Source organism: Salmo salar, chromosome 20 (genome assembly GCF_965601325.2).
Source record: "Salmo salar chromosome 20, fSalSal1, whole genome shotgun sequence".
In the NCBI taxonomy this organism is placed as follows: domain Eukaryota; kingdom Metazoa; phylum Chordata; class Actinopteri; order Salmoniformes; family Salmonidae; genus Salmo; species Salmo salar.
In genome coordinates, this window is record NC_138310.1 from 45,692,137 (window position 1) to 45,718,551 (window position 26,415).

The 26,415-nt window shown below is 42.7% G+C and overlaps 1 protein-coding gene across 1 annotated transcript in view; it reads left to right on the top strand.

Annotated features, from left to right (window-relative positions):
• The window catches only part of LOC123729204 (uncharacterized), a 46,278-nt gene extending 22,984 nt beyond the window's left edge, over positions 1 to 23,294 (top strand). The window contains exons 16-30 of the mRNA XM_082966089.1: positions 13,167 to 13,565; positions 14,296 to 14,466; positions 14,590 to 14,747; positions 14,976 to 15,116; positions 15,377 to 15,524; positions 15,815 to 15,966; positions 16,243 to 16,368; positions 17,961 to 18,141; positions 18,245 to 18,319; positions 18,530 to 18,691; positions 18,799 to 18,858; positions 19,202 to 19,318; positions 21,099 to 21,250; positions 21,448 to 21,534; positions 21,808 to 23,294. Of these exons, the coding sequence (XP_082822215.1) occupies positions 13,167 to 13,565; positions 14,296 to 14,466; positions 14,590 to 14,747; positions 14,976 to 15,116; positions 15,377 to 15,524; positions 15,815 to 15,966; positions 16,243 to 16,368; positions 17,961 to 18,141; positions 18,245 to 18,319; positions 18,530 to 18,691; positions 18,799 to 18,858; positions 19,202 to 19,318; positions 21,099 to 21,250; positions 21,448 to 21,534; positions 21,808 to 22,005 (2,327 nt within the window). The 3' untranslated portion in view covers positions 22,006 to 23,294. The remainder of the gene's footprint in view (positions 1 to 13,166; positions 13,566 to 14,295; positions 14,467 to 14,589; positions 14,748 to 14,975; positions 15,117 to 15,376; positions 15,525 to 15,814; positions 15,967 to 16,242; positions 16,369 to 17,960; positions 18,142 to 18,244; positions 18,320 to 18,529; positions 18,692 to 18,798; positions 18,859 to 19,201; positions 19,319 to 21,098; positions 21,251 to 21,447; positions 21,535 to 21,807) is intronic.
• Positions 23,295 to 26,415: the final 3,121 nt, after the last annotated feature.

The following is a 26,415-nucleotide window of genomic DNA, read 5'->3' on the forward strand; positions in this document are numbered from 1 at the left end:
TGACATTGAGTGTGAGGTTCTTTTCCTGACACCACACTCCGAGGGCCCTCACCTCCTCCCTGTAGGCCATCTCGTCATTGTTGGTAATCAAGCCTACCACTGTAGTGTCGTCTGCAAACTTGATGAGTTGGAGGCGTGCATGGCCACACAGTCGTGGGGGAACAGGGAGTACAGGAGAGGGCTGAGAACGTACCCTTGTGGGGCCCCAGTGTTGAGGATCAGCGGGGTGGAGATGTTGTTTCCTACCCTCACCACATGGCGGCGTCCCGTCAGAAAGTCCAGGACCCAGTTGCACATGGCGGCGTCGAGACCCAGGGTCTTGAGCTTAATGAGGAGTTTGGAGGGTACTATGGTGTTAAATACTGAGCTGTAGTCGATGAACAGCATTCTTACATAGGTATTCCTCTTGTCCAGATGGGTTAGGGCAGTGTGATTGCGATTGCGTCGTCTGTGGACCCATTGGGGTGGTAAGCAAATTGGAGTAGGTCTACGGAGTCAGGTAGGGTGGAGGTGATATTATCCTTGACTAGTCTCTCAAAGCACTTCATGATGACAGAAGTGAGTGCTACAGGGCGATAGTCGTTTAGCTCAGTAACCTTAGCTTTCTTGGGAACAAGAACAATGGTGGCCCTCTTGAAGCATGTGGGAACAGCAGACTGGGATAGGGATTGATTGAATATGTCCGTTATCACACCAGCCAGCTGGTCTGCGCATGCTCTGAGGATGCTCTGAGGTTTTGGTAGTGGGCTGTGTCGGTGGCACTGTATTGTCCTCAAAGCGAGCAAAGAAGTTGTTAAGTTTGTCTGAGACATCGGGGTCCGTGACGGGGCTGGTTTTCTTTTTGTAGTCCGTGATTGACTGTAGACCCTGCCACATACCTCTCGTGTCTGAGCCGTTGAATTGCGACTCTAATTTGTCTCTATACTGAGGCTTAGCTGTTTGATTGCCTTGCGGAGGGAATAGCTACAGTGTTTGTATTCGGTCATGTTTCCGGTCTCCTTGCCCTGATTTAAAAGCAGTGGTTCGAGCTTTCAGTTTTGCGCGAATGCTGCCATCAATCTATGGTTTCTGGTTGGGGAAGGTTTTAATAGTCGCCATGGGTACAACGTCACTGATGCACTTGCTAATAAACTCGCTCACCAAATCAGCGTATACATCATTGTTGTTGTTCGACCCTATCTGTAACATATCTCAGTCCACGTGATCGAAGCAATGTTGAAGCGTGGATTCAGATTGGTCAGACCAGCATTGAACAGACCTGAGTACAGGCGTTTCCTGTTTTAGTTTCTGTCTATAGGCTGGGAGCAACAAAATGGAGTCGTGGTCAGATTTGCCGAAAGGAGGGCGAGGGAGGGCTTTGTATGCGTTGCGGAAGTTAGAGTAATAATGATCCAGAATTTTGCCAGCACGGGTCGCGCATTCAGTATGCTGATAAAATTTAAGGAGCGTTGTTTTCAGATTAGCCTTGTTAAAATCCCCAGCTACAATAAATGCAGCCTCAGGAAATGTGGTTTCCAGTTTACATAGAGTCCAATGAAGTTCTTTCAGGGCCGTCGAGGTGTCTGCTTGGGGTGGGGGATATACATGACTGTGATTATAATCGAAGAGAATTCTCTTGGTAGATAATGCAGTCGGCATTTGATCGTAAGGAATTCTAGGTCAGGTGAACAAAAGAACTTGAGTTCCTGTATGTTGCTATGATCACACCACAACTCGTTAATCATAAGGCATACACCCCCGCCCTTCTTACCAGAGAGATGTTTGTTTCTGTCGGCGCGATGCGTGAAGAAACCAGGTGGCTGTAACGACTCTGATAACGTATCCTGAATGAGCCATGTTTCCGTGAAACAGAGAATGTTACAATCTCTGATGTCTCTCTGGAAGGCAACCCTTGCTCGGATTTCGTCTACCTTGTTGTCAAGAGACTGGACATTGGCGAGTAGTATACTTGTGAGCGATGTGCCCATCTACGGAGCCTGACCAGAAGACCGCTCCGTCTGCCCCTTCTGCGGCACCGTTGTTTTGGGTCGCCTGCTGGGATCCGATCCATTGTCCTGGGTGGTGGACCAAACAGAGGATCCACTTCCGGAAAGTCGTATTCCTGGTCATAATGTTGGTAAGTTGACATTGCTCTTATATCCAATAGTTCCTCCCGGCTGTATATAATAAGACTTAAGATTTCCTGGGGTAACAGTGTAAGAAATAATACATAAAAAAAACGAAATACTGCAAAATACTGCATCTCTGTCAGCGCCGGAAGTTACAGGATTATACATAATGTGTATGACTGTTGACAGATATATCTACTGTAAATCACATCTTGATATGTTACTTATTTTACTTTTTTAACATGCAGAGAAATAAACCACATCCATGTTCTCCTTTTGGTAGGTATTTTCATTATTAAACATGCAATGAACTACATGGAGGGAAAAGTACACTGTGCATTCAGCACCACGGACAGAACTCTTGTTAACGGGTATGCACAAAAACACAAGCAAGAGAGAGAGCTCAACATTACATTTAAACTACTCAATCAGTGTGAGGAGTGAAGTCTCTGGTGGGAATTGACTAGAGAAGTGAAGTCAGGTATAGTTTCTGACGTCACTATGTGCAGGTTTGTTGAGAGGCGAGCATCAGTAAGAGATGATCTGTGACTTGACTTGTTATATTTCATCACTGAAAATGTCAGTTCACATACATAGGCTGACCCAAACAGTACAAACATCTTCTGAACATGACTCCTAATCTTTGGAAAGTTTTGTTCAACAAAAGATGCATAAAACCTTGTCAGTGTCAATTAAATAGTTCTCCAATCACTGACTGAAGATCGATAAGCTCAAGTTGCAGGTCAGTGGAAGCGTTATCCACATTGAAGGTGAAAGGAGAGGAAACCAACAACATGTCATTTTCCAACACTTTGAAATCCTCAAAACGACAAGAAAACTCACCATTCAAAGCACGCAGCAGCGATGGATACTTCTCCCGCAGGTCATCTGATAGGGAACAGACTAGTAGTGTCGGAAGGTGGGTGAGATTGTTGGCTTCTACTTGGCGGGTCAGGAGGAGTAATTTTCCCTTGAAGGCTTTGACAAGGCTGTACATCTGATGTGCAAAGGGCCCTTCCCTTGTAGTTTGGAATTCAGTTCATTCATGAGGGCCATGATGTCCACGGTGAAGGCAAAATCAGCCAACCATTCTTTATCTTGCAGTTTAGGGAAATCCACATATTTTCCTTTCATTTGCAGAAACTCAGCAATCTCCGACTTCAGGTCCCACACCCTTTTAACCTCTTACATCTAGATGTTCCGCTAGCGCGAATTACAAACTCCTCAAAAATCCAAAAACTTCAATTTTTCAAACATATGACTATTTTACACCATTTTAAAGACAAGACACTCCTTTATCTAACCACATTGTCCGATTTCAAAAAGGCTTTACAACGAAAGCAAAACATTAGATTATGTCAGGAGAGTACCCAGCCAGAAATAATCACACACCCATTTTTCAAGCTAGCATATAATGTCACAAAAACCAAAACCACAGCTAAATGCAGCACTAACCTTTGATGATCTTCATCAGATGACACTCCTAGGACATTATGTTATACAATACATGCATGTTTTGTTCAATCAAGTTCATATTTATATCAAAAACCAGCTTTTTACATTAGCATGTGACGTTCAGAACTAGCATACCCACCGAAACTTCTACTTTACACCCAATGTTGTTTTGGTTCCAAATAATCCATAGTTATATCCAAATAGCGGCGTTTTGTTCTTGCGTTCAAGACACTATCTGAAGGGTGACGCGCCGGCGCGTATCGTGACAAAAAAATTCAAAATATTCCATTACCGTACTTCGAAGCATGTCAAACGCTGTTTAAAATCAATTTTAATGCGATTTTTCTTGTAAAATAGCGATAATATTCCGACCGGGAGACGTCGTTTTCGTTCAAAGACTGAAAATGTAAAATGGACTCTTCACGTGCATGCGCACGCCCGTTTCATTGTTCTCAGATCGACCACTATCCAAATGCGCTACTGTTTTTCAGCCAGGGACTGCAGAGTCATCATTCCCCATTCTGGCGCCTTCTGAGAGCCTATGGGAGCCTTAGAAAATGTCACGTTACAGCAGAGATCCTCTGTTTCGATAAAGAGGCTATAGAAGGCCAAGAAATGGTCAGAGAGGGCACTTCCTGTATAGAATCTTCTCAGGTTTTGGCCTGCCATATGAGTTCTGTTATACTCACAGACACCATTCAAACAGTTTTAGAAACTTTAGGGTGTTTTCTATCCAAATCAAACAATTATATGCATATTCTAGTTTCTGGGCAGGAGTAATCAGATTAAATCGGGTACGTTTTTTATCCGGCCATGAAAATACTGCCCCCTATCCTAAACAGGTTAAGCACCTTCCCCAAACTCAGCCATCTCACGTTTGTGTGGCAGGGGAGATCTGCATGACCCGACTGTCTCTTCCAACAGTGAGACAAACTACCTGTGGTTTAAACATTTTGCTCTTATGAAGTTTACCACTTTAGTGACTGTATCCACAACATGGCTCATTTTCAGAACACATTTACAGAGCACCTCCTGATGAATAATGCAATGCAGGAAAATAATTTTCTAATCTGGGTTCAGCTCAGCTACTTGATCGTGCATTCTTTTCAAAAGGCCAACGTTTTTTCCTGTCAAGTTTGGGCACCCATAAGTGGTCACACTGGATAACTTTTCAAAACTCAGTCCCAGCTTTGCCACACACTTATTAACCTCCTCCAATAAATATTTCCCTGTGGTTGTGCTCTTCATTGACTGCACTGAAGCAAACTCCTCTGTAATTTCAAAGTCTGGGATTTTGCCTTGTAAGAATATCAACAACTGTGCCGTGTCACGTGGTCTCACCCAGGGCCAAAGACAAATAGATGAAATCCTTTACCTTGTCTTTCAACTGTTGTTCCATATTCTCTGCGATGTTCTCAACACACCGGGTCACTGTTCGTCTTGACAGCGAAACATTTTCAAACAGCTCTTTCTTGTCGGGGCAAAGTATTGCTGCAGAGTCAATTAAACGTTCTTTAATGAATTCGCCCTCAGCAAATGTTTTACTATGTTTAGCAATTGTGTGGGACAGTACATAGCTAGCTCCCACAATTCCGTTGTTTGCTGAATGCAGTTTTGTGAAAAGTCCTTGCTTCTTTTGCAACTGAGAAAGCAACTCTTTCAATGCACTTGCCCTCTGCTCAGAAGACATATTCCTATATTTCCCTGCATGCTTTGTCTGGTGTGTGTCGGGACAAGTTGTAACGTTAGTCTTTCAAGACAGCGATGGTGTCTTTGCACACTAAGCACACAGCCTTCCCCGATACCTCAATATACAAATATTTCAATGTCCACTCTTGCTGTAACACCCTACATTCATTGTCTACTTTCCGTTTCTTTGTAATCTTTGAAAAACACATTTTTGAGCAAATTCTAGATCGCTACTAGTTGTAACTGTGACGTGTGTGTCAGCCTGTCCGTCACTGTCTGTCCTCGTGCAGTTATTTATACGTGCCTTCAAAATAAATGTCCCATAAGAGGTGGGAGTTAAATCATTACACAAAGGCGAGTATTCATTGGGCTTTTAATTTGTCCAAATATGCAAAACTATTCTAATGAAGCTAGCTAACTTATGGCTAACATGACATTAGCTATGTTTAGTATCGTCAGCTCAATTAACTTGCCATCTGTTGTTGGGTTGGTTGAGAAAACAAAGCTGGATAGCGGAGTTATCATTGTTTTTCTAACTTAAAGAAGATGGACATACAGAATTTCTTCTTGAGAAAAAGGGTGAGAGATGCAGCTCAGCAAACACAGAGACGGTTATTGTATTTGCAGGAGTAAGTGAATAGATTGTGTGTGTGTGTTTGCAACACAATTATTTACTTGTAGCATTTCATATATGGGTTTGCTGGCAACGACACGAAAACGATTCTAGCGCTTCCATGGGGCAGAGGTCAGACTGTTGTGATTCTATATGGCCAGATTGCTAGCAAGAATGACAAGACACTGCCATGTGGGGGGTCGTAAGTGGCTCATTTCAGCATGTTTCATCTTGTTATAGATACCGAGTCTTGTTTTATGGTATTTTAACTGATTTAATGTAAATGTAAATATGGCTAAAATTTGCCAGCTAGCTACTAGTAACCAACAACTGTAATGATGTATGAAACAGCAAGTGGTCATTGTGCACATTTATTTGCTTTCAATAAACAATGGAGACAAAATATAGTTTACATGTTAACAATCTAAGACAAACTCATCTGTTTGTCCCATGGCTGCACGTGTGTCAATTTTGTTGTTAAAGTGACAGAGAACACAGGTATTGTTGTTAGTGATAGGTTAGGACAGTTGAATGTTAATCAGGCTGTAGATTGAGTGAACTGCTAATATCGTTAAGGAGCATTAGTGATCCCATATTTTACCTAGCTCAATTCAGGTAAATATTATTCGCCTATTGTTCATATTACTTCTGTGTTTTTCTGTTCAGAATAATCCATATTGTTACGGCACTGATACTATTCTGTCTCTGTAATAATAGGAGATCCATCTTCAGAAAGCAAGGAAGAGAGAGAACATAGAGAGAGGGGAGGCCCACAGAAGAGAAACATATAATATTCCTCTCAAACCAGAGGAAGTAGTACTTGCTAAACATTACCTCTCAAAAAAAGAAAGATGCCACTTCTGACATGTCCTGTGTGTATAAGCTGTTAGATCCTGATGCTCTATATAGTGCCTTCAGAAAGTATTTAAACCCCTAGTATTACAATGGCGCCAGAGGAGATGGCTGCCGTTTTACGGTCTCCTAACCAATTGTGTTATTGTCTATGTTTTTACGTGTTATTTGTAACTTGTTTTTTTACATAATATTTCTGCCACCGTCTCTTATGACCGAAATGAGCTTCTAGATATCAGGACAGCAATTACTCACCTCGTACTGGAAGATGATTTTTTTCTTCAACGAGTCGGACGCAAAGGATTTACTTTACTTACGCCCTCATCCACATCATTCACAGGAGAAAGACAGAGATATTGGGGATGTAGGTCGGGGTGCCTTGGAAGGATCCGATGGCGAGTGGGTAATCTGCCTTTACCATTAGTCCAATTCGCCAACGTACATAAAATAGATGAACTACGATCACGTATATCCTACCAACGCCTGAGGTAGAGTATCTCATGAAAAGCTGTAGACCACACTATTTACCAAGAGAGTTTTCATCTATATTCTTCGTAGCTGTCTATTTACCACCAAAAACCGATGCTGGCACTAAGACCGCACTCAATGAGCTGTATAAGGCCATAAGCAAACAGGAAATCACTCATCCTCATCCGTTTTACCTAATTTCTACCAACATATTAAATGAGCAAGCAGAGGTAAAAAACTCTAGACCACCTTTACTCCACACACAGACATGCGTACAAAGCTCTCCCTCACCCTCCATTTGGCAGAGCTGACCATAATTCTATCCTCCTGATTCCTGCTTACAAATAGTAAAGCAGGAAGCACCAGTGACTAGGTCAATAAAGAAATGGTCAGATGACGCTGATGCTAAGCTATAGGACTGTTTTGCTAGCACAGACTGGAATATGTTCCGGGATTCTTCTGATGGCATTTAGGAGTTCACCACATCAGTCACTGGCTTCATCAATAAGTGTATCAATGACGTCGTCCCCACAGTGACTGTACGTACATACCCCAACCAGAAGCCATGGATTACAGGCAATATCTGCACTGAGCTAAAGGGTAGAGCTGCCGCTTTCAAGGATTGGGACTCTAACCCGGAAGCTTCTAAGAAATCCCACGATGCCCTCCGACGAACCATCAAACAGGCAAAGCATCAATACAGGACTAAGATTTAATCGTACTACACCGACTCAGACGCTTGTCGGATGTGGCAGGGCTTGCAAACTATTACAGACTACAAAGGGAAGCACAGCCGCCGAGCTGCCCAGTGGCACGAGCCTACCAGACAATCTAAATTACTTCTATGCTCGCTTCAAGGCAAGCAACACTGAAGCATGCATGAGAGCATCAGCTGTTCCGGACGACTGTGTGATCACGCTCTCCGTAGCAGATGTGAGTAAGACCTTTAAACAGGTCAACATTCACAAGGTCGCAGGGCCAGACGGATTACCAGGACGTGTACCCCGAGTATGTGCTGACCAACTGGCAAGTGTCTTCACTGACATTTTCAACCTCTCCCTGTCTGAGTCTGTAATACCAACATGTTTCAAGCAGACCACCATAGGCCCTGTGCCCAAGAACACTAAAGTAACCTACCTAAATGACTACCAACCCGTAGCACTCACGTCTGTAGCCATGAAGTGCTTTGAAAGGCTGGTCATGGCTCACATCAACACCATTATCCCAGAAACCCTAGACCCACTCCAATTTGCATACCGGCCCAACAGAACCACAGATGATGCAATCTCTATTGCAATCCACACTGCCCTTTCTCACCTGGAAAAAAGGAACACCTATGTGAGAATGCTATTCATTAACTACAGCTCAGCGTTCAACACCATAGTGCCCTCAAAGCTCATCACTAAGCTAAGGACCCTGGGACTAAACACCTCCCTTGCAACTGCATCCTGGACTTCCTGACGGACCGCCCCGAGGTGGTAAGGGTAGGTAACAACACATCCGCCACACTGATCCTCAACACGGAGGCCCCTCAGGGGTGCGTGCTCAGTCCCCTCTTGTACTCCCTGTTCACTCATGACTGCATGGCCTGGCATAACTCTAACACCATCATTAAGTTTGCCGATGACACAACAGTGGTAGGCCTGATCACCAACAACGATGAGACAGCCTATAGGGAGGAGATCAGAGACCTGGCAGTGTGGTGCAAGGACAACAACTTCTCCCTCAACGTGATCAAGACAAAGGAGATGATTGTGGACTACAGGAAAAGGAGGACCGAGCACGCCCCCATTCTCATCAACGGGGCTGCAGTGGAGCAGGTTGAGAGGTTCAAGTTCCATGGTGTCCACATCACCAACAAACTATTACGATCCTAACACACCAAGACAGTCGTGATGAGGCCACGACAAAACCTATTCCCCCTCAGGAGACTGAAAAGACTTGGCATGGGTCCTCAGATCCTCAAAAGGTTTTACAGCTGCACCATCGAGAGCATCCTGACAGGTTGCATCACTGCCTGGTATGGCAACTGCTCAGCCTCCGACCGCAAGGCACTACATAGGGTAATGCGTACGTCCCAGTACATCACTGGGGCCAAGCTTCCTGCCATCCAGGACCTTTATACCAGGCAGTGTCAGAGGAAGGCCTAAAAATTGTTAAAGACTCCAGCCACCCTAGTGATAGACTATTCTCTCTGCTACTGCACGGCAAGCGGTACCGGAGCTCCAAGTCTAGGTCCAAAAGGTTTCTTAACAGCTTCTACCCCTAAGCCATAAGATACCTGAACAGCTAATCAAATGGCTACACAGACTGTTTGCATTGTCCCCCGCCCCCTCTTTTACGCTGCTGCTACTCTCTGTTTATAATCTATGCATAGTCACTTTAACTCTACCTACATGTACATATTACCTCAATTACCACGACTAATTTGTGCACACTGTACCAGTACCGCCTGTACCAGTACCCCCTTTATATAGCTTCACTACTGTTATTTTACTGCTGCTATTTAATTTTTTGTTATTTATTTTGTTTATTTAAAAAGATATATATGCAAAATCGTTCAGAATAATAGTGTTGGGGGATGGGTAATGTATTGATGCTCGAGTGCCAAATCAACACAAATTTGTTTCTATTTGTCTTTTTTACATGTTTTATTTTTATATACATTTTTATATTTATATAGTTTTAAATGTTATGATTATTTATTTGTGTTGTTCCAAATGTCTGAATAAAAATTACAGTTAGTGCAGAATGGGGTGTTTTTTTGTTGTTGGTGGGGGGGCACTGAAGAGGGGGTTCGCCAAAGGAGCCGTACAAGCTAGAACCACCTCTGCCCCTGAGTCAATACTTTGTAGAAGCACCTTTGACAGTGATTACAGCTGTGAGTCTTTCTGGGTAAGTCTCTAAGAGATTTCCACACCTGCATTGTGCAACATTTGCATATTATTCTTTTCAAAATTCTTCAAGTTATGTCAAATTGGTTGTTAATAATTGCTAGACAACCATTTTTAGGTCTTGCCATAGATTTTTAAGCAGATTTAGGTCAATCATGTAACTCAGAAACTCAGAAACATTCACTGTCTTCTTGGTAAGCAACACCAGTGTAGATTTGGCCTTCTGTTTTAGGTTATTGTCCTGCTGAATGGTCAATTCATCTCGCAGTGTCCGGTGGAAAACTTAACGATTACAAGCATACCCATAACATGATGCAGCCACCATTATGCTTGAAAATATGGAGGGTGGTACTCAGTAATGTGTTGTATTGGATTTTCCCCAAACATAACTTTTTATTCAGGACAAAAAGTGAATGGCTTTGCTACATTTTTTGCAGGATGTTTGTTTTGGAATATTTGTATTCTATACAGGCTTCCTTCTTTTCACTGTCAATTAGGTTAGTATTGTGGAGTAACTACAATGTTGTTGATCCGTCCTCAGTTTTCTCTTATCACAGCCATTAAACTGTTTTAAAGTCACCATTTCCCTCATGGTGAAATCCCTGAGCGTTTTCCTTCCTCTCCGGCTAATGATTTAGGAAGGGTGCCTGTATCTTTGTAATGACTGGGTGTATGGATACACCATCCAAAGTGTACTTAATACATTCAACATGCTCAAAGGGATATTCAATGTCTTTTTTTTCATTTTTACCCATCTACTAATAGGTGCCCTTTGTGCAGTGGTGTAAAGTACTTAAGTAAAAATACTTTAAAGTACTACTTAAGTAGTTTTTTGGGGTGTCTGTACTTTACTTTACTATTTATATTTTTGACAACTTTTACTTTAACTTCACTACATTCCTAAAGAAAATAAAGTACTTTTAACTCCATACATTTTCCCTGACAACCCAAAGTACTCATTACATTTTGAAAGGGAAAGGATTTGAATGCTTAGCAGGACAGGGAAATGGTGAAATTGACGCACTTATCAAGAGAACATGTGGTCATCCCTGCTGCCTATGGTCTAGCGGACTCACTAAACACAAATGCATCTTTTGTAAATAATGTCTGAGTGTTGGAGTATGCCCCCGGCTATCTGTACATTTTAAAAACAAGAAAATGGTGCTGTCTGCTTTGCTTAATATATGGAATTTGAAATTATTTATACTTTTACTTCTACTTTTCATACCTAACTTTGTACAGTACTAATGAAATGAGTAAAATCAGTTACACTACAGTTACACTACACTACAATTTTGCTGGGTGACTTTCACTTTTACTTGAGTAACTTTCTATTAAGGTATCTATACTTTTAGTCAAGTATGACAATTGGATATTTTTTTCCACCACTGCCTTTGTGAGACATTGGAAAATCTCCCTGGTCTTTGTGGTTGATTTTGTGTTACACATTCCAGCCATGTGTAGGTCTACAATCTTGTCCCTGACATCCTTGGAGAGCTCTTTGGTCTTGGCCATGGTGGAGAGTTTGGAATCTGATTGATTGAGTGCTTCTGTGTACAGGTGTCTTTTTTACAGGTAACAAGCTGCGGTTAGGAGCACTCCCTTTAAGAGTGTGCTCCTAATCTCAGCTCGTTACCTGTATAAAAGACACCTGGGAGCCAGAAATCTTTCTGATTGAGAGGGGGTCAAATACTTATTTCCCTCATTAAAATGCAAATCAATTTATAACATTTTTGACATGCGTTTTTCTGGATATTTTTGTTGTTATTCTGTCTCTCACTGTTAAAATAAACCTACCATTAAAGTTATAGACTGATCCTTTCTTTATCAGTGGGCAAACGTACAAAATCAGCAGGGGATCAAATACTTTTTTCCCCCACTGTTCATAATAACACGCTTTGAAAATCGAACAAATAGGCAATATAGCTTGATGCTACCCTCAACAGGAAAGTTGTTTTCAGCGGACAAGTAGGCAATATATTGTTTTTTTTGTTTAATTAAATAGGTAGAAATATTGTCCTGTAGCCAATTGAGCTTGGAATCGGATTTATTACCACAAATATTATAAAATCATGATTTTCAAGTGTTTGGTGCATGAGTTTGTACATATTATCTGCAAAAGTTTTCTGGGTACCCTGCACTCTACAGTTATAATACAAGCCTACTGCTAATGTAAATTTACGCAGTTGCAACATAATCCAAAGGATGGCATAACCCTTTGGATTATGTTGGAACTGCACAGTGCGCAAAGCATGACAATCTCACATTTGTTGTGACCAACACCATGAGTTGTTTTTTCAATCGAATATTGGACATTGTTTATGAAAACATTGCAACCAAAATAATACATACCTTCTCCAACAAGTTGTCTATATGGAACATTCCGAAATATTTATGCACTTGTAATTTGTACTATTAACAATATATTCCATGGGTTTACTGACCACAATCCATTAAACTAATATTAGGAAGTTTGGCATCAGGAGAGCACAGCGCATGGAAGAAAGCGGTGAGATATGCGACATCGCGTTGTTTCTGCAAAATGTTCACTTCTAGTTTGGGGGAGGCCAAGAGTACGGGGCGCTTCATTTCGGCCGCGCAGGGACCCCCCTCCGAGTCAGGTCTTCAGGTCTGAGCCCCGGATGTTCTGAATGTCAAGTGACGTCCCTGTTGGTGTCCTTTCAGAATCACGAACCTGTCACACACTGAAGGCCTATAGGTTCTCCACTGCGCAAACTTGTCTATAATAGATATAAAGGCTGTTAAGATACCGTATTAATGTTTCAAGAAAGGAGTGTATATATTTGGCCTGGTGAAGTGGTTTTATGCGCTGACTGAATGGAAGCTGAGTATTCTGAGATTTTTTTTACTCCTCTGGTCTCGGGAAGAAAGTAAAGAAAGAAAAGTTAAAAAAAGACAATAGCCTATCTACTGGTGACTTAATCATAATTAGGACCAGGAGTTTTCCTTGACCACTTGACCTGAACCAGGAAAAACTGTAACTAGGACACTAAGTTCCTCTTGGTCAGGTCAAATGGTAAGGACAAACTCCTGGCCCTACACATAATGTCATATCCCTCTCTCTAGGAGCGGTGCTTCCGGTAGGCGGCCTCCTCCTGGGTGAGTCCTTCATCGAGCCCCTGAGCAGCATGGTGGTCCGGGTGGGCGGCGGTAGCATCCGGGCTGGGAAGCTGGTGCCTCATGCCGGGGGGTTCCAGGCTCTACTGAACAGCCAGACTCTGGTTGCCCGTATCCGCCTGGTGGAGCTTCTGCGTGGGCTCAGAGAGGACTGGGGCTCTGGGGAGATGGGTTTGCGGGGTCTGCAGGCCCAGAGGAAGGAGACTGAGCTGGGACGGATCCAGGCTGCAGCCAAGGAGTTGGAGCAGGCCTGGGTGAAAGGGCTACACTGTCACCTGCAGCTGCTGAGCCGGCTGGAGACCCTGCTGGACTGGGCCTGGGGCGTTGCCCAAGATGGTGGCGTCCAAGGTAGGTTGTTTTCACACGTGCTTGTGTACTTTGCCAGTTATTTTTGTCCAGAATTCAATCAGATCAGCCTTAACCCGCGGTAACCAACAAATGCATTGCTTATCATTGCTTTTGTTTAGGCGTGTCGGAGGTGTAAATGCATTGAAAGGATCAAATCCACAAGCGACACCCAGCATTATACCTATTGTGGACATTGCCATCGCATTACTAGAAATCCCATGCAGTTTGAACCCTGGGATTTGTGATGTAATCTACACCTCATTTAGGCTGATATAAATCTTTATTATTTTGTTGAATGATTTTCAATTTAAGTGTCATTATTTTCTATATAGCCTACGCTTTCTTGTTCTGAACTTCTCACGCGGGTGGGAGTCGGGATGGTTATGGTTTTGTGACAATGACCGCAAGATTAGCCGCTGATGGATTTGACAGCTCCAACACAGTCTTAACAAGAGCAATAATAAGCTATGCGTTTGTCGGTTACAGCGGGTTAACGATGATCTGATTGAATCCTTACTCCCAATCCAGATGTTTAGAAATAGAGCGAATGGAAGGCCAAGTTTAGGCCGGGGTAGACAGTGGCGGATGAAAACGGCTGAAAAAATACATCAATCCGTTTTGTCCGTCAAAAAGTGCCACTGTCTTCCTGGCTGCCCCTTATTCCCACTGCTTTCGGGGTAAAAAGGGTTAAGAGTTATGGGGACCTGACATCTGTATCCTACTACATTAGGAGAAATCCATCTCCCTGGTGCTGATCTGTCCCTCCCGGCACTGCCTGGGATGGAGTATCCTGATCCACAGGGCTCTGGCCTAACGGTCCCCGTCCTGGGGGCTCAAATGGACCCTGTGTCAGGACTCACTGTCCCCCTGGCTGGAACCATGGAGGACCCAGATGGCAAAGGTGATTGGATGATGGATGGACTGACTGATTGCCTGATACAGAAGTACATTTAATATATTTGATTGCCATACACTTATAGTGTATCATATCAGTATTTCTGTGCTACTGTATGTTATTCGACAGGACTAGTTGCGATTCGTTTTGGGGCCCTGACAGTGGACCCTGTAACAGAGGTGCTGGCTCCTGTTGTGGGGGTTCGCCTGGATGTGTCCAGACAGACTGTTGTGCCTGTTACTGCTTCATACTGCCTGGCTCTGGGAGATAATACTGACAGTGTGCTGGTAAGAAAGATAAATTACACTGGTTGCTTTTCTTTTCAACACGTTCAACTTGGCCATTGTCAATATACATGTTCCCAAAATGACAGGTTAAGCACACAATGGCTCCAACATGTTGCGTTTGAGTGCTTTTCCGTCCCTTGTTCAAACAACTAACATAATCAACACACAGTGATTGAGTTCCATAGGATAAATCACATGTATCTCTTGTTGACTTGTTGTGCATGCCAGGTGGAGGCCCTGCGGAAGGAGTGGTGTCTGAGGAACAGGTACTGGAAAGAGGAGAAACAGAAGGAGGAGGAGCTTCTTGGGGATCTGGATGCAGCTCTGCAGCACTGTGTCCTTGTGGCCACTCAGGAGGACTCTGAGCAGGTAAGCTGAACTAGGCTGGGCAGGCAGATGGATGGGGCTGCTCAGTCCTCAACAAACAGGAAAGGATTTGTCTTCTGCTGAATTGTTTGAATGCATACATGTCATTTTGATTTATGTTAATCTCCCTAGTGGCATTACTGTATAATGGAGATCCTTATCCATTCTGTGTGTGTGTGTGTGTGTGTGTGTGTGTGTGTGTGTGTGTGTGTGTGTGTGTGTGTGTGTGTGTGTGTGTGTGTGTGTGAGTGTGTGCACTGTAGGCCCACTGGGTGGACACCGAGAGGCAGCTGAGGGAGGCTGCAGCGGAGCTTCATGAGGCTGGCCAGTCAGAAGCCCAGAGGAGAGCATCCCAGCTCTCAGACCTGTCTCTGCTCCTGCCTCCTCGCGTTCTGCTCATCCTCACTCAAGGTATTGCAAGTCTTCAGTTAATCGTTAGAGAGTGGATTTGGATAGGCTTATCCATAGCTCAAAGCTATATTGTAATATACTTTTGATTGCATATTAGGCTACCTTGTGATGTGTGTGTATATTTTATGGATTTTAACTTTATTTAGAATAAGGAATTCAGAGGAGGAGAGTAACAGTGGAAAAAGTGGTGGCTGGGATTGAGCCCCGATCTCCGGTGGGGAATCATAAATGTGGCTTATACTGTGTTACCACAACTCAGCACGTGTCTGTGTGTGTCTTACTGTGTTTAGGTGATGATAAGGAGTGGGAGCAGCAGTGCTGCTGGCAGACAGAGCTGGTGGCTGGGCTGGACAGGGTGAACGTGTGCGTGGAGAAACTGCAGCAGGACCAGGAAAGATGGACAGCACAGAGAGGAGAGCAGACGCCATCAATCCATGTCGTGGTCAGATCTAGCATAGTTCAATCCGATTACGCAAACATATAGATCAAGTAAACACAAGGGGCCGGTTTCCCGGACAAAGATTAAGCTTAGTCCTAGACTAAAAAGCTTGCTCACTAGAAAAACAAAATCCTTTTACGGTGAAGATGAATTGTATAATTTATTAAGGGGATTGTAATCTGCAGATGAATGCATGTTAATGTACAAGAAATGAATGTGTCACAATGACTCACAAATATGGAAATGTGTTGTTTTGAGTCTCTCTTGTATGTCTCCCAGGATGGGAAACGGAGACAGAAAGAAATATGGGAGCAGCTAAACTCCAGGCAGGCAGAACTAGATGCTGCTCTTATAGAGCTGCGCTGTGTCCGAGAACTCTGCCAGCTCCGTGCAGATACAGCGCAGGTAAGCACAGGCAGAAAGGAATACAATCACGGTCAGTTGTGATACAGCCTGGATTCGAACCAGGGTGTCTGTAGTGATGCCTCAAGCACTGAGATGCAGTTCCTTAGACCACTGCGCCACTCTGGAGCCCAATTGGGAAGGTGACAAATGTTTTGTAGTTTTGGCTATGTACTCCAGAACTTTGGATTTGATACCATGACTATGAGGTTAAAGTGCAAACTGTCAGCTTTATTTTCATCTATATCGGGTAAACCATTTAGAAATTACAGTACCTCCCCCCCCACCCCCCATTTTAGGGGACCAAAAGTATTGGGTATTAAAGTAGTAAAAGTTAAGTATTTGGTCCCATATTCACAGCATGCAATGACAACATCAAGCTTGTGACTACAAATTGGTCGGATGCATTTGCTGTTTGTTTTGGTTGTGTTTCAGATGATTTTGTGCCCAATAGAAATGAATGGTAAATAATGTATTGTCATTTTGGAGTCACTTTTATTGTAAATAAGAATAGAATATGTTTCTAAACACTTCTACATTAATATGGATGCTACCATGATTACGGATAATGATGAGTGAGAAAGTTACAGAAGCACAAATATCACCCCCCCCCCAAAAAAATTATCCTCCCCTTTTATTGTAATAAATAGGTTAGCATGTCTTGGGGGCATGATATTTGTACATCTAACTTTCTCACTCATCATTATTCACGATTCATTCAGGATTGTCCTTAGTCTTGGTAGCATCCACATTAATGTAGAAGAGTTTAGAAACAAATTATATTCTTATTTACAATAAAAGTGACTCCAAAATTACACAATAATGCATTATTTACCATTAATTTCTATTGGGTACAAAAGCAATTGAAACACAAGCAAAACAAACAGCAAATCCATCCAAACAATTTGAAGAGTCACAACCTTGATGTAGTCATTGCGTGCGATGCATATTGGACCAAATACTTAATTTTTTACTGCTTTAATACTTACAGTACAAGTCAAAGGTTTGGACACGCCTACTCATTCAAGGGTTTTTCTTAATTTTTTACTATTTCCTACCTTGTAGGAAAAGCAGCCAACAAGTGCTCAGCATATGTGGGAACTCCTTCAAGACTGTTGGAAAAGCATTCCAGGTGAAGCTGGTTGAGAGAATGCCAAGAGTGTGCAAAGCTGTTATCAAGGCAAAGGGTGGCTACTTTGAAGAATCTCAAATACAAAATATATCTTGATTTATTTAACACTTTTTTGGTTACTACATGATTCCATATGTGTTATTTCATAGTTTGGATGTCTTCACTATTATTCTACAATTTTGAAAATAGTAAAAATAAAGAAAAACCCTTGAATTAGTAGGTTTTCTAAAACTTTTGACCAGTAGTGTATACTGTAAGTGAATTTCTAGCAATACCTTTGGTATTGTGGGGACTATGTACAAAAAGTGCTGTAATTTCTTTGACCTAATAGTCATTGTATAATTTCACAAACAATTGTTCAGGTTCCCAATACTTTTGGAGCTCACTGTATATTTGTTATTGAATAAACTATCCCTTTAATATAGTCGACTAGTGTTGCCATTGAGCGTATCTTTCTATCCAGTCTGTGTTATCAGGTTCCTTCTGGTACAAGGAGTTTGGGCTGGCCAGGCTGATGGTCCCCAGTAACCCTCTGAAGGTGGTGTCGTTGACCCAGCAGAAAGCTGTGCCTCTCCTGGAGCGACTCATTCAGCTACTGGAGGACAACAAACAGCCAAGTCTCTCCCCGAGCACCTACCGCCAGCGCATCTCTAGTACCTCAGCAAGCATTATGTTGCATTTTTCAGTCTTGTTTTTTCTGATAAGGATGTTGTTTATATAGCTTTTTTGTCAAATGTGTGTTTGTAGGTTTGTCAACAAAACAGACGTTTGGATTGGAGACATGTTCTCGTGCATGGACAGAGTCCGTGCCTGTGGTTAAAGGTAGGCGCAATAGACAGTGGTCCTAGTGGTTCAGATGGCTCGGTTGGTTGGAGCATGGTACTGGCGACACTAGTGTTGTGGGTTGTCACAGATAGACTGTTCACACTGTTCTATGTGATAGAACCATTCTACTGCGGTTGCTTGTTGTTCATAACACTGCCTTATCTAGTAAAAAGGGATCTATTTTTGATGAGTTACTGTTGTTAACAGTGAGAGATATCTATGAAGGAATCTCCACCCAGTCTCTGAGAGAACCAATGAAAGCTCAGCCTCAGGACCAGGATTCTAAGGGCCCCAGTGTCCCCCAGCCCAGTCCTACTCACTCACAGACAGCTCACAGAAAAACTGCAATCTCCGACATACACTCACAAGGTAAGATTAATTGATTAATGATTTAATAAATGAATTACCTTTACTTCATCATAGGCTCTGCTGATCATATTTATGAAGAGTCCTAATGATGTCCCATTCCTTCACAGAGGGCCAGCCTATGAAAGAATCTGTTCAGCAGTCACATGTCTGTGTCCCCACACTGTCAGGTAAAGAACAACATTGAAATGTGCTCTTTATTACAAAATAAAGATTTAACAAGACTATTCTTTTGTTTTCACTATAACTGTGTGCAGAGAAATTGTAATCTCATCTCGTTTCAATTCTACTCAAGTGCTTTGACTATGTCTCCACCTTGTGGGTAACACATTGACTACATATAGTGTTTGGACGAATTACAGAACTTCTCAAACAAGATCACAAGGATGACTTGTTGTAAAAGTAGCTCTGAGATGAGTGTCTCATAATGGCATGTAAATGTTTATGTGTGACCTGCTCTATGTGTACAGTGTGTGTGTACGGTATAAGTCTGTGATGATGTTTCCCATACAGAGGGGGAGTGGGATAAACTGCTGGAGCTCTCCCCACTCTTCCAGCTGCTAAAGGGTGTGGAGAGGAAGCTGAGGGGCCCAGCGCGAGATGCAGGACTCCTGAGGGGGGAGCTCGACGGTGGGTTACGCAATAGCCTGTAGAGTAAAACGCAGATTACAAACGTCCTGTGATGTGTTTGGGCCAAGAATTGTAGAGATTAAAGAGGACCCTCACACACACGATTGCTCCACCACATACCACAATATATAATAACCGAACAATACACAATAACAAACCGAACAATGTTTATTTTTATACGTACTTCTCTTGTGGCAAACCTTTAGTCACCAAATAGTTTGTACCAAAATCAATAACCAAACCCCCCAAAGAGGAAGTAAAGGATGACATTGGCATGGAGAAAGATCTGAGTAAGAACATAGTGTACCACCTCTTTGAACTAAAAGGCTTTGTGAGGGACTCTTTCAGCCAGTCCTTGTTCAACACAAATGCAATTTGACACGGTAGTTGTTAATATTTGAGACCAACTCTGACGTTCAATAAGGAATCATTAAGAAGACTATTTCAGAAACAGTAAAAGTCTAAACAGAGAAACGGGACAGGAAGGAAGACAGTTGGGAGATTAGAGATTAGATATAATTTTTGTGAGGAGCACTTTGAAACAAACTGTCATGGTATGCACTATACAAATAACGTAATTCTTAGATAAGGATTACCATCCACAGTGTTGGGAAGTAGTGAACTACATGTATTTCAACTAGTAATTTAACTACATTTTGCAGTATCTTGCTGGTATTTGAACTAATTTCAACTTAGTTAATTACTTTTTTTCCCATGTTGCGGTGTAGCTAACTACTGGAGCTATGTAATAATTGTCTTTCTTTTTCGCCATCAGGCCTGCGTAATTCTCACTTGAATCATTGTTTTTGTGATTAATAAGCTAAATTACACATTACAGTATGTTACCAAATGACCCCAAAGTGATCTGTTCTTGGAATTTGTAGTCTGATGATATACATATGATCATTTTTCACGTAGTACTGTAGTTTAGATGAAGTGAACTACTTTCTGAAAGTAACTTTAGTTAAGTAAAGTATACTTTTTGTTTAAGGGTAGCATTAGCGTAGCTTAACTTCTTCCAGTGTGAAGTAATTGGTAGCTTGGTAAACTATATTTTCAGAGTAGCTTCCCTAACACTGACCATCCATCATAATCAAATCACCCCACCATCACGGGAAAAAAGCAGCTAAGATGGCTGACATAGCAAGATAACACCACAGCTGCTTCTTATCCTCCGAGGTTTTGCTACACCGGGAGTCATAATTCCCCTCCCTTTGGCCCTCGTTGTTTACATTTACATTTGAGTCATTTGGCAGACTCTCTTATCCAGAGCGACTTACAGTCGGTGCATTCATCTTAAGATCGCTATGTGAGACAAGGTGAGAAAACCATAGAAAATACATAGAATTCATAATAATATGATTTGTTTCAGTCTGACTCTAAAATTAGTCACAAAATTACACAACCAAAATGCAACCAAAAGGCCAAACCGGACCACTTGTTCAGGGAAAATCTCTACCAGCTGTGGTTGTGAAGGAACTAGAAAAAGATCTGAATCAAAGTGAAAACAAGCAAAAGACAAAAGTAAAAAAGACAAAATAGCCGTTGCCAAAAAGACAATACCCTGTTAACGACTGCTTTGGTGCTTTGATAATTATTACCAAATGTCACACCCACAACACTCAATACAACTTTACTTGACCTAAAATGTATGCTTTCAATTGTGATAATACACAGCCTTTTTAGAGTTCCTAGACTACTTGTGCTACGTGAAGTGTGAATTGATAACCCAGCAAGCAGAAATGGGCAACTGGATTTATAGATTATTTCTGTATTTCAGGCAGAGCGAGCTCTTTTATTGACTATCTGGATGCACAGTGGGAGTGTGAAGGAGAGCTGCTCCTTCTTGACCCAGATTGTCTTAATCCCAGAGAGTTCCTGGTCTACCACCATGGGCTATTCCTACTGCAAACACTACATACTCTCGAACTGGTTAGTCACTCACTTTCTCTCCCACATACTGAGAAAGGTTTGTGAAGGAGTCATAGTTCAAAGCATTGTTTAACTCATCTTTCCTATCAAAAGGAGATTAATTAATCATATGTGGTCTTTACTGTCTGTCTAAAAGTATTTTTCTTTGTCAGTGTGAATGTTCTTAGCACCAATTGTTAATAATATTACTTCCATAGACTCCAGCAGTGTCACTCCAGATAGCAACTAGTCTTCCATCCAATAACTACAAATACAATGCCTTCCGAAATTCCTTCTTTTATCAGGTGATGTCCCAATTTCCGCTGTGTGTGCATGAGCTAGAGAGAGAGGGAGGGAGGGAGGGATGGAGGGATGGAGAGAGACTACATTTCTATTTTGGAATAAAATATGCATTGGGGAACAGTGTGCATGTTGTACACGATAATCAACATCAATAAAATCTATTTCCCTTTAGGATTGAATGACAGCTCTGAATCTTGCAGTTTAGCATCTGATGTTTGTGATGTTAACATCTGTGCCACATCTGTTTGCTACTAACTGATGTCATGTGTTGGTAGGAGGCTGAGAAGACGGTGTTTGTGCGTCGCCAGAGACTGCAGTCAGTGGGAGGATTCTCTCTGCTCCTCTTGCACTGTCTGTCACATGTCACTGTTGGGGACATGACCGTCGACTCAAGTCCTACCTTCCAACGGGCTTTCTTCAAGGTGCTGCCAAACTCTGTCTGCGTCCCAGAAAGCAACCTATTTCCAACTTAGTGCACTACTTATGACCAGAGCCGTATGGGCCCTGGTCAAAAAGAGTTCATTATATTAGGGAATAGGGTGTCATTTGAGACGCAACCTCTGTCATATCCCAAAAAACTGTCTGGAGATGACATAATGTCTTTGTTTGCGTTTGTGTGTGACTGTATCGTGAACAGGGTTGGGTAGTAACGGATAACCTGTAACAGGGATTAGGTAATCACATTACAAAAATTAAATAACTGTAATCAGCCCCAATTTACATTTTAATACATGTATTTAGATTACCGTTACATTCTTAAAAACAACTGAATATATTTTGCATGACTTCTAATGTCAAGATGTGAGCTGCAGGTGTTTGCCTCAAACATACGGAAATGGCAGATGTTTGAAAGCTGTGCTGAGCCACACTGCTCAGAAGGTACCTTTCAGTGTGAATGGAAGCTGTTCCTGTCTGTTTTAATCTATCTATTTTGAAATCTCAAAAACTGCTTAGTTGCTTTCCACAGAATAGTTTTCTCCCCTAAAAAAGTCAGCCCGCCACATACTGAGAACTGAATCCTCGCAGAATTTATGTGATTCTTTGTGTCAAAAGGATCTCTAGTTTCAGTGGAAACACTACAACTTTATTGTCCATTAGTATGTGGACACCCCTTCAAAATAGTGGATTCGGCTATTTCAGCCACATCTGTTGCTGACAGGTGTATAAAATTGAGCACACTGCCATGCAATCTCCATAGACAAACATTGGCAGTAGAATGGCCATACTGAAGAGCTCAGTGACTTTCAACGTGGCACTGTCATAGGATGCCACCTTTCCAGTTCGTCAAATTTCTGCCCTGCTTGGGCTGCCCCGGTCAACTATAAGTGCTGTTATTGTGACGTGGAAACGTCTAGGAGTAACACCGGCACAGCCGCAAAGTGGTAGGCCACACAAGCTCACAGAACAGGAATGCAGAGTGTAAAAATAGTCTGTCCTTGGTTGCAACACTCACTACCAAGTTCCAAACTGCCTCTGAAAGCAACATCAGCACAAGAACTGTTCGTCGGGAGCTTCATGAAAGGGATTTCCATGGCCGAGCAGCTTTACATAAGCCTATGATCACCATGAGCAATGGAGTGGTGTAAATCTCTTCGCTATTGGACTCTGGAGCAGTTGAAAAGTGTTCTCTCGAGTATGGAATCACGCTTCACCATTTGGCAGTCCGACAGATGAATCTGGGTTTGGCGGATGCCCCAATGCATAGCGCCAACTGTAAAGTTTGGTGGAGGAGGAATAATGGTCTGGAGCTGTTTTTCATGGTTCGGGCTAGATCCCTTAGTTCCAGTGAAGGGCAATCTTAATGCTACAGCATACAATGACATTCTAGACGATTCTGTGCTTCCAACTTTGTGGCAACAGTTTGGGGAAGGCCCTTTGCTGTTTCAGCATGACAATTCCCCCGTGCACAAAGCGAGGTCCATACAGAAATGGTTTGTCAAGATCGGTGTGTAAGAACTTGACTGGCCTGCACAGAGCCTTGACCTCAACCCCACCTGTAGGATGAATTGGCAAGCCGAATGTAAGCCAGGCCTAATCGTCCAATATCAGTGCCCGACCTCACTAATGCTCTTGTGGCTGAATGGAAGCAAGTCCCCGCAGTAATGTTCCAACATGTAGGGGAAAGCCTTCCCAGAACAGTGGTGGCTGACATAGTAGCAAAGGGAATCAACTCCCTATTAATGCCCATGATTTGGGATTTTGGTCATATAGTCTACCTTTGTGCGATTGTAATCTGTCACCGTCTCCAGTTTCTTCTTCTGGTCAATGCCAATGGCAACACTGGGATGCATGGTGCTGAGGACCATGCAGCTCCCATCTGTTTGTTCACTCTTCCGAGCAGGTCTTCTTTACGAATCAACTTGGCTGCCAGGGAAATTGATGTAAAGAAGTTGTCCATAGACACATTTCTGCCTTTGCCTATGTAAGGCCCCACAAGTCTCAAAACCACAGTCTCAGACCGTCGCTCACCCGCTGGCCTGGTTTAATCTTTCCCCAGATATGGAAAGCCATTGAGCAAGTACTTGGTTTTGGCATAACCATAACTTAAATACACATTTGTCTGGTTTGTTGGCCATGTATTGGGTAAAACGGCACAAGCTTTGGTTGGGAACAGTTGCTCATCAACAGTTATGTTCTCTCCTGGCTTGTAACAAGTAATGCAATTCTTTACAGAACTTGTCCAGATGTCTGAGAGCGGCAAACCTGTCTGTCTGCACACATATTGGTCTTGTCTCCTTGTCATCAAAACTAGAATAATCTCTCTAGTCCTGTTTATACCTGCGGCTAGCATGCGTCCTTTGTCCTGATCTTGTCCATATTCTGATTGTGCCCACGTATAAACCGTTGCATCTACACATAGTATTAAAATGTCTCTTACCCATCCACCGTGTCCACACTGTGACCAAATTTCCCTGTATGCAAATCATTTGACAGATATTGTTTTTTAAAATAATATTCAAATCATATTTTATTGGTCACATACACAGGGTTAGCAGATGTTAATGCGAGTGTTGCGAAACGCTTGTGCTTCTAGTTCCGACTATGCAGTAATATCAAACAAGTAATCTAACAAATTCACAACAACTACCTTACACACACAAATACAGACATGTAAAGGGATGAATATGAATATGTACATTTAAATATATGGATGAGCGATGGTATGCGTTATAGGCAAGATGCAGTAGATGGTGTAGAATACAGTATATACATATGAGATGAGTGATGTAGGATATGTGAACATTATTAAAGTGGCGTTATTTAAAGTGACTAGTGATACGTCAGAAAGTCCAGGACCCAGTTGCACAGGGCGGGGTCAAGACCCAGGGTCTCGAGCTTAATGACGAGTCTGGAGGGTACTATGGTGTTAAATGCTGAGCTGTAGTCAATAAACAGCATTCTTACATAGGTATTCCTCTTGTCCAGATGGGATAGGGCAGTATGATGGCGATTGCATCGTCAGTGGACCTATTGGAGCGGTAAGGTGGAGGTGATATGATCCTTGACTAGTCTCTCAAAGTACTTCATGATGACAGAAGTGAGTGCAATGGGGCAATAGTAATTTAGTTCAGTAACCTTAGCTTTCTTGGGAACAAGAACAATGGTGGCCATCTTGAAGCATGTGGGGACATCAGACTGGGATAGGTTGAATATGTCTGTCAACAGACCAGCCAGGACGCGGCTAGGGATGCCGTCTGGGCCGGCAGCCTTACGAGGTTTAACACATTTTTTACATTTTAGTCATTTAGCAGACACTTATCCAGAGCGACTTACAGTAGTGAATTCATACATTTCATTTTTTTTTTTTTTTTTGTACTGATCCCCCGTGGGAATCCAACCCACAACCCTGGCGTTGCAAACACCATGCTCTACCAACTGAGCCACACGGGACCTAACACGGTTTAAATGTTTTACTCATGTTGGCCACGAAGAACGAGAGCCCACAGGCTTTGGTAGCGGGCCGTGTCAGTGGCACTGTATTGTCCTCAAAGTGAGCAAAGACGTTGTTAAATTTGTCTGGGAGCAAGACGTCGATGTCCGCGACGGGGCTGGTTTTCTTTTTGTTATCCGGGATTGATTGTAGACCCTACCACATACGTCTCGTGTTTGAGCCGTTGAATTGTGACTGTACATTGTCTCCATACTGACGCTTTGCTTGTTTGATTGCCTTGCGGAGGGAATAGCTGCACTGCTTGTATTCAGGTCATGTTTCTGGTCGCCTGCCATGATTAAAAGCGGTGGTTTGCGCTTTCAGTTTTGTGCAAATGCTGCCATCAATCTACGGTTTCTGGTTAGGGAAGGTTTTAATAGTCCCAAAGGTTTGACATCTCCGATGCACTTGCTAATAAACTCGCTCACCGAGTCAGCGTATTCCTCAATGTTGTTGTCTGAGGCTATCCGGAACATATCCCAGTCCACGTGATCGAAGCAATCTTGAAGCATGGAATCCGATTGGTCAGACCAGCGTTGTATTGACCTGAGCACGGGCGTTTCTTGTTTTAGTTTCTGTCTATAGGCTGGGAGCAACAAAATGGAGTCATGGTCAGACTTGCCGAAGGCAGGGCGGGGGAGTGCTTTGTATGCATCGCAGAAGTTCGAGTGGCAATGATCCAGAATACTACCAGCTCGTGTCGCGCATTCAATATGCTGATAGAATTTAGGAAGTATTGTTCTTAGGTTAGCTTTGTTAAAATCCCCATCTACAATTTATGCAGCCTCAGGATGGCGGGGGGGGGGGGGGGGGGTATACACGGTTGTGACTATAATTGAAGAGAATTCTATTGGAAGATAATGCGGATGGCATTTGATTGTAAGGAATTCTAGGTCAGGTGAACAAAAGGACGTGAGTTCCTGTATGTTGTTGTGATTACACTTTGAGTCGT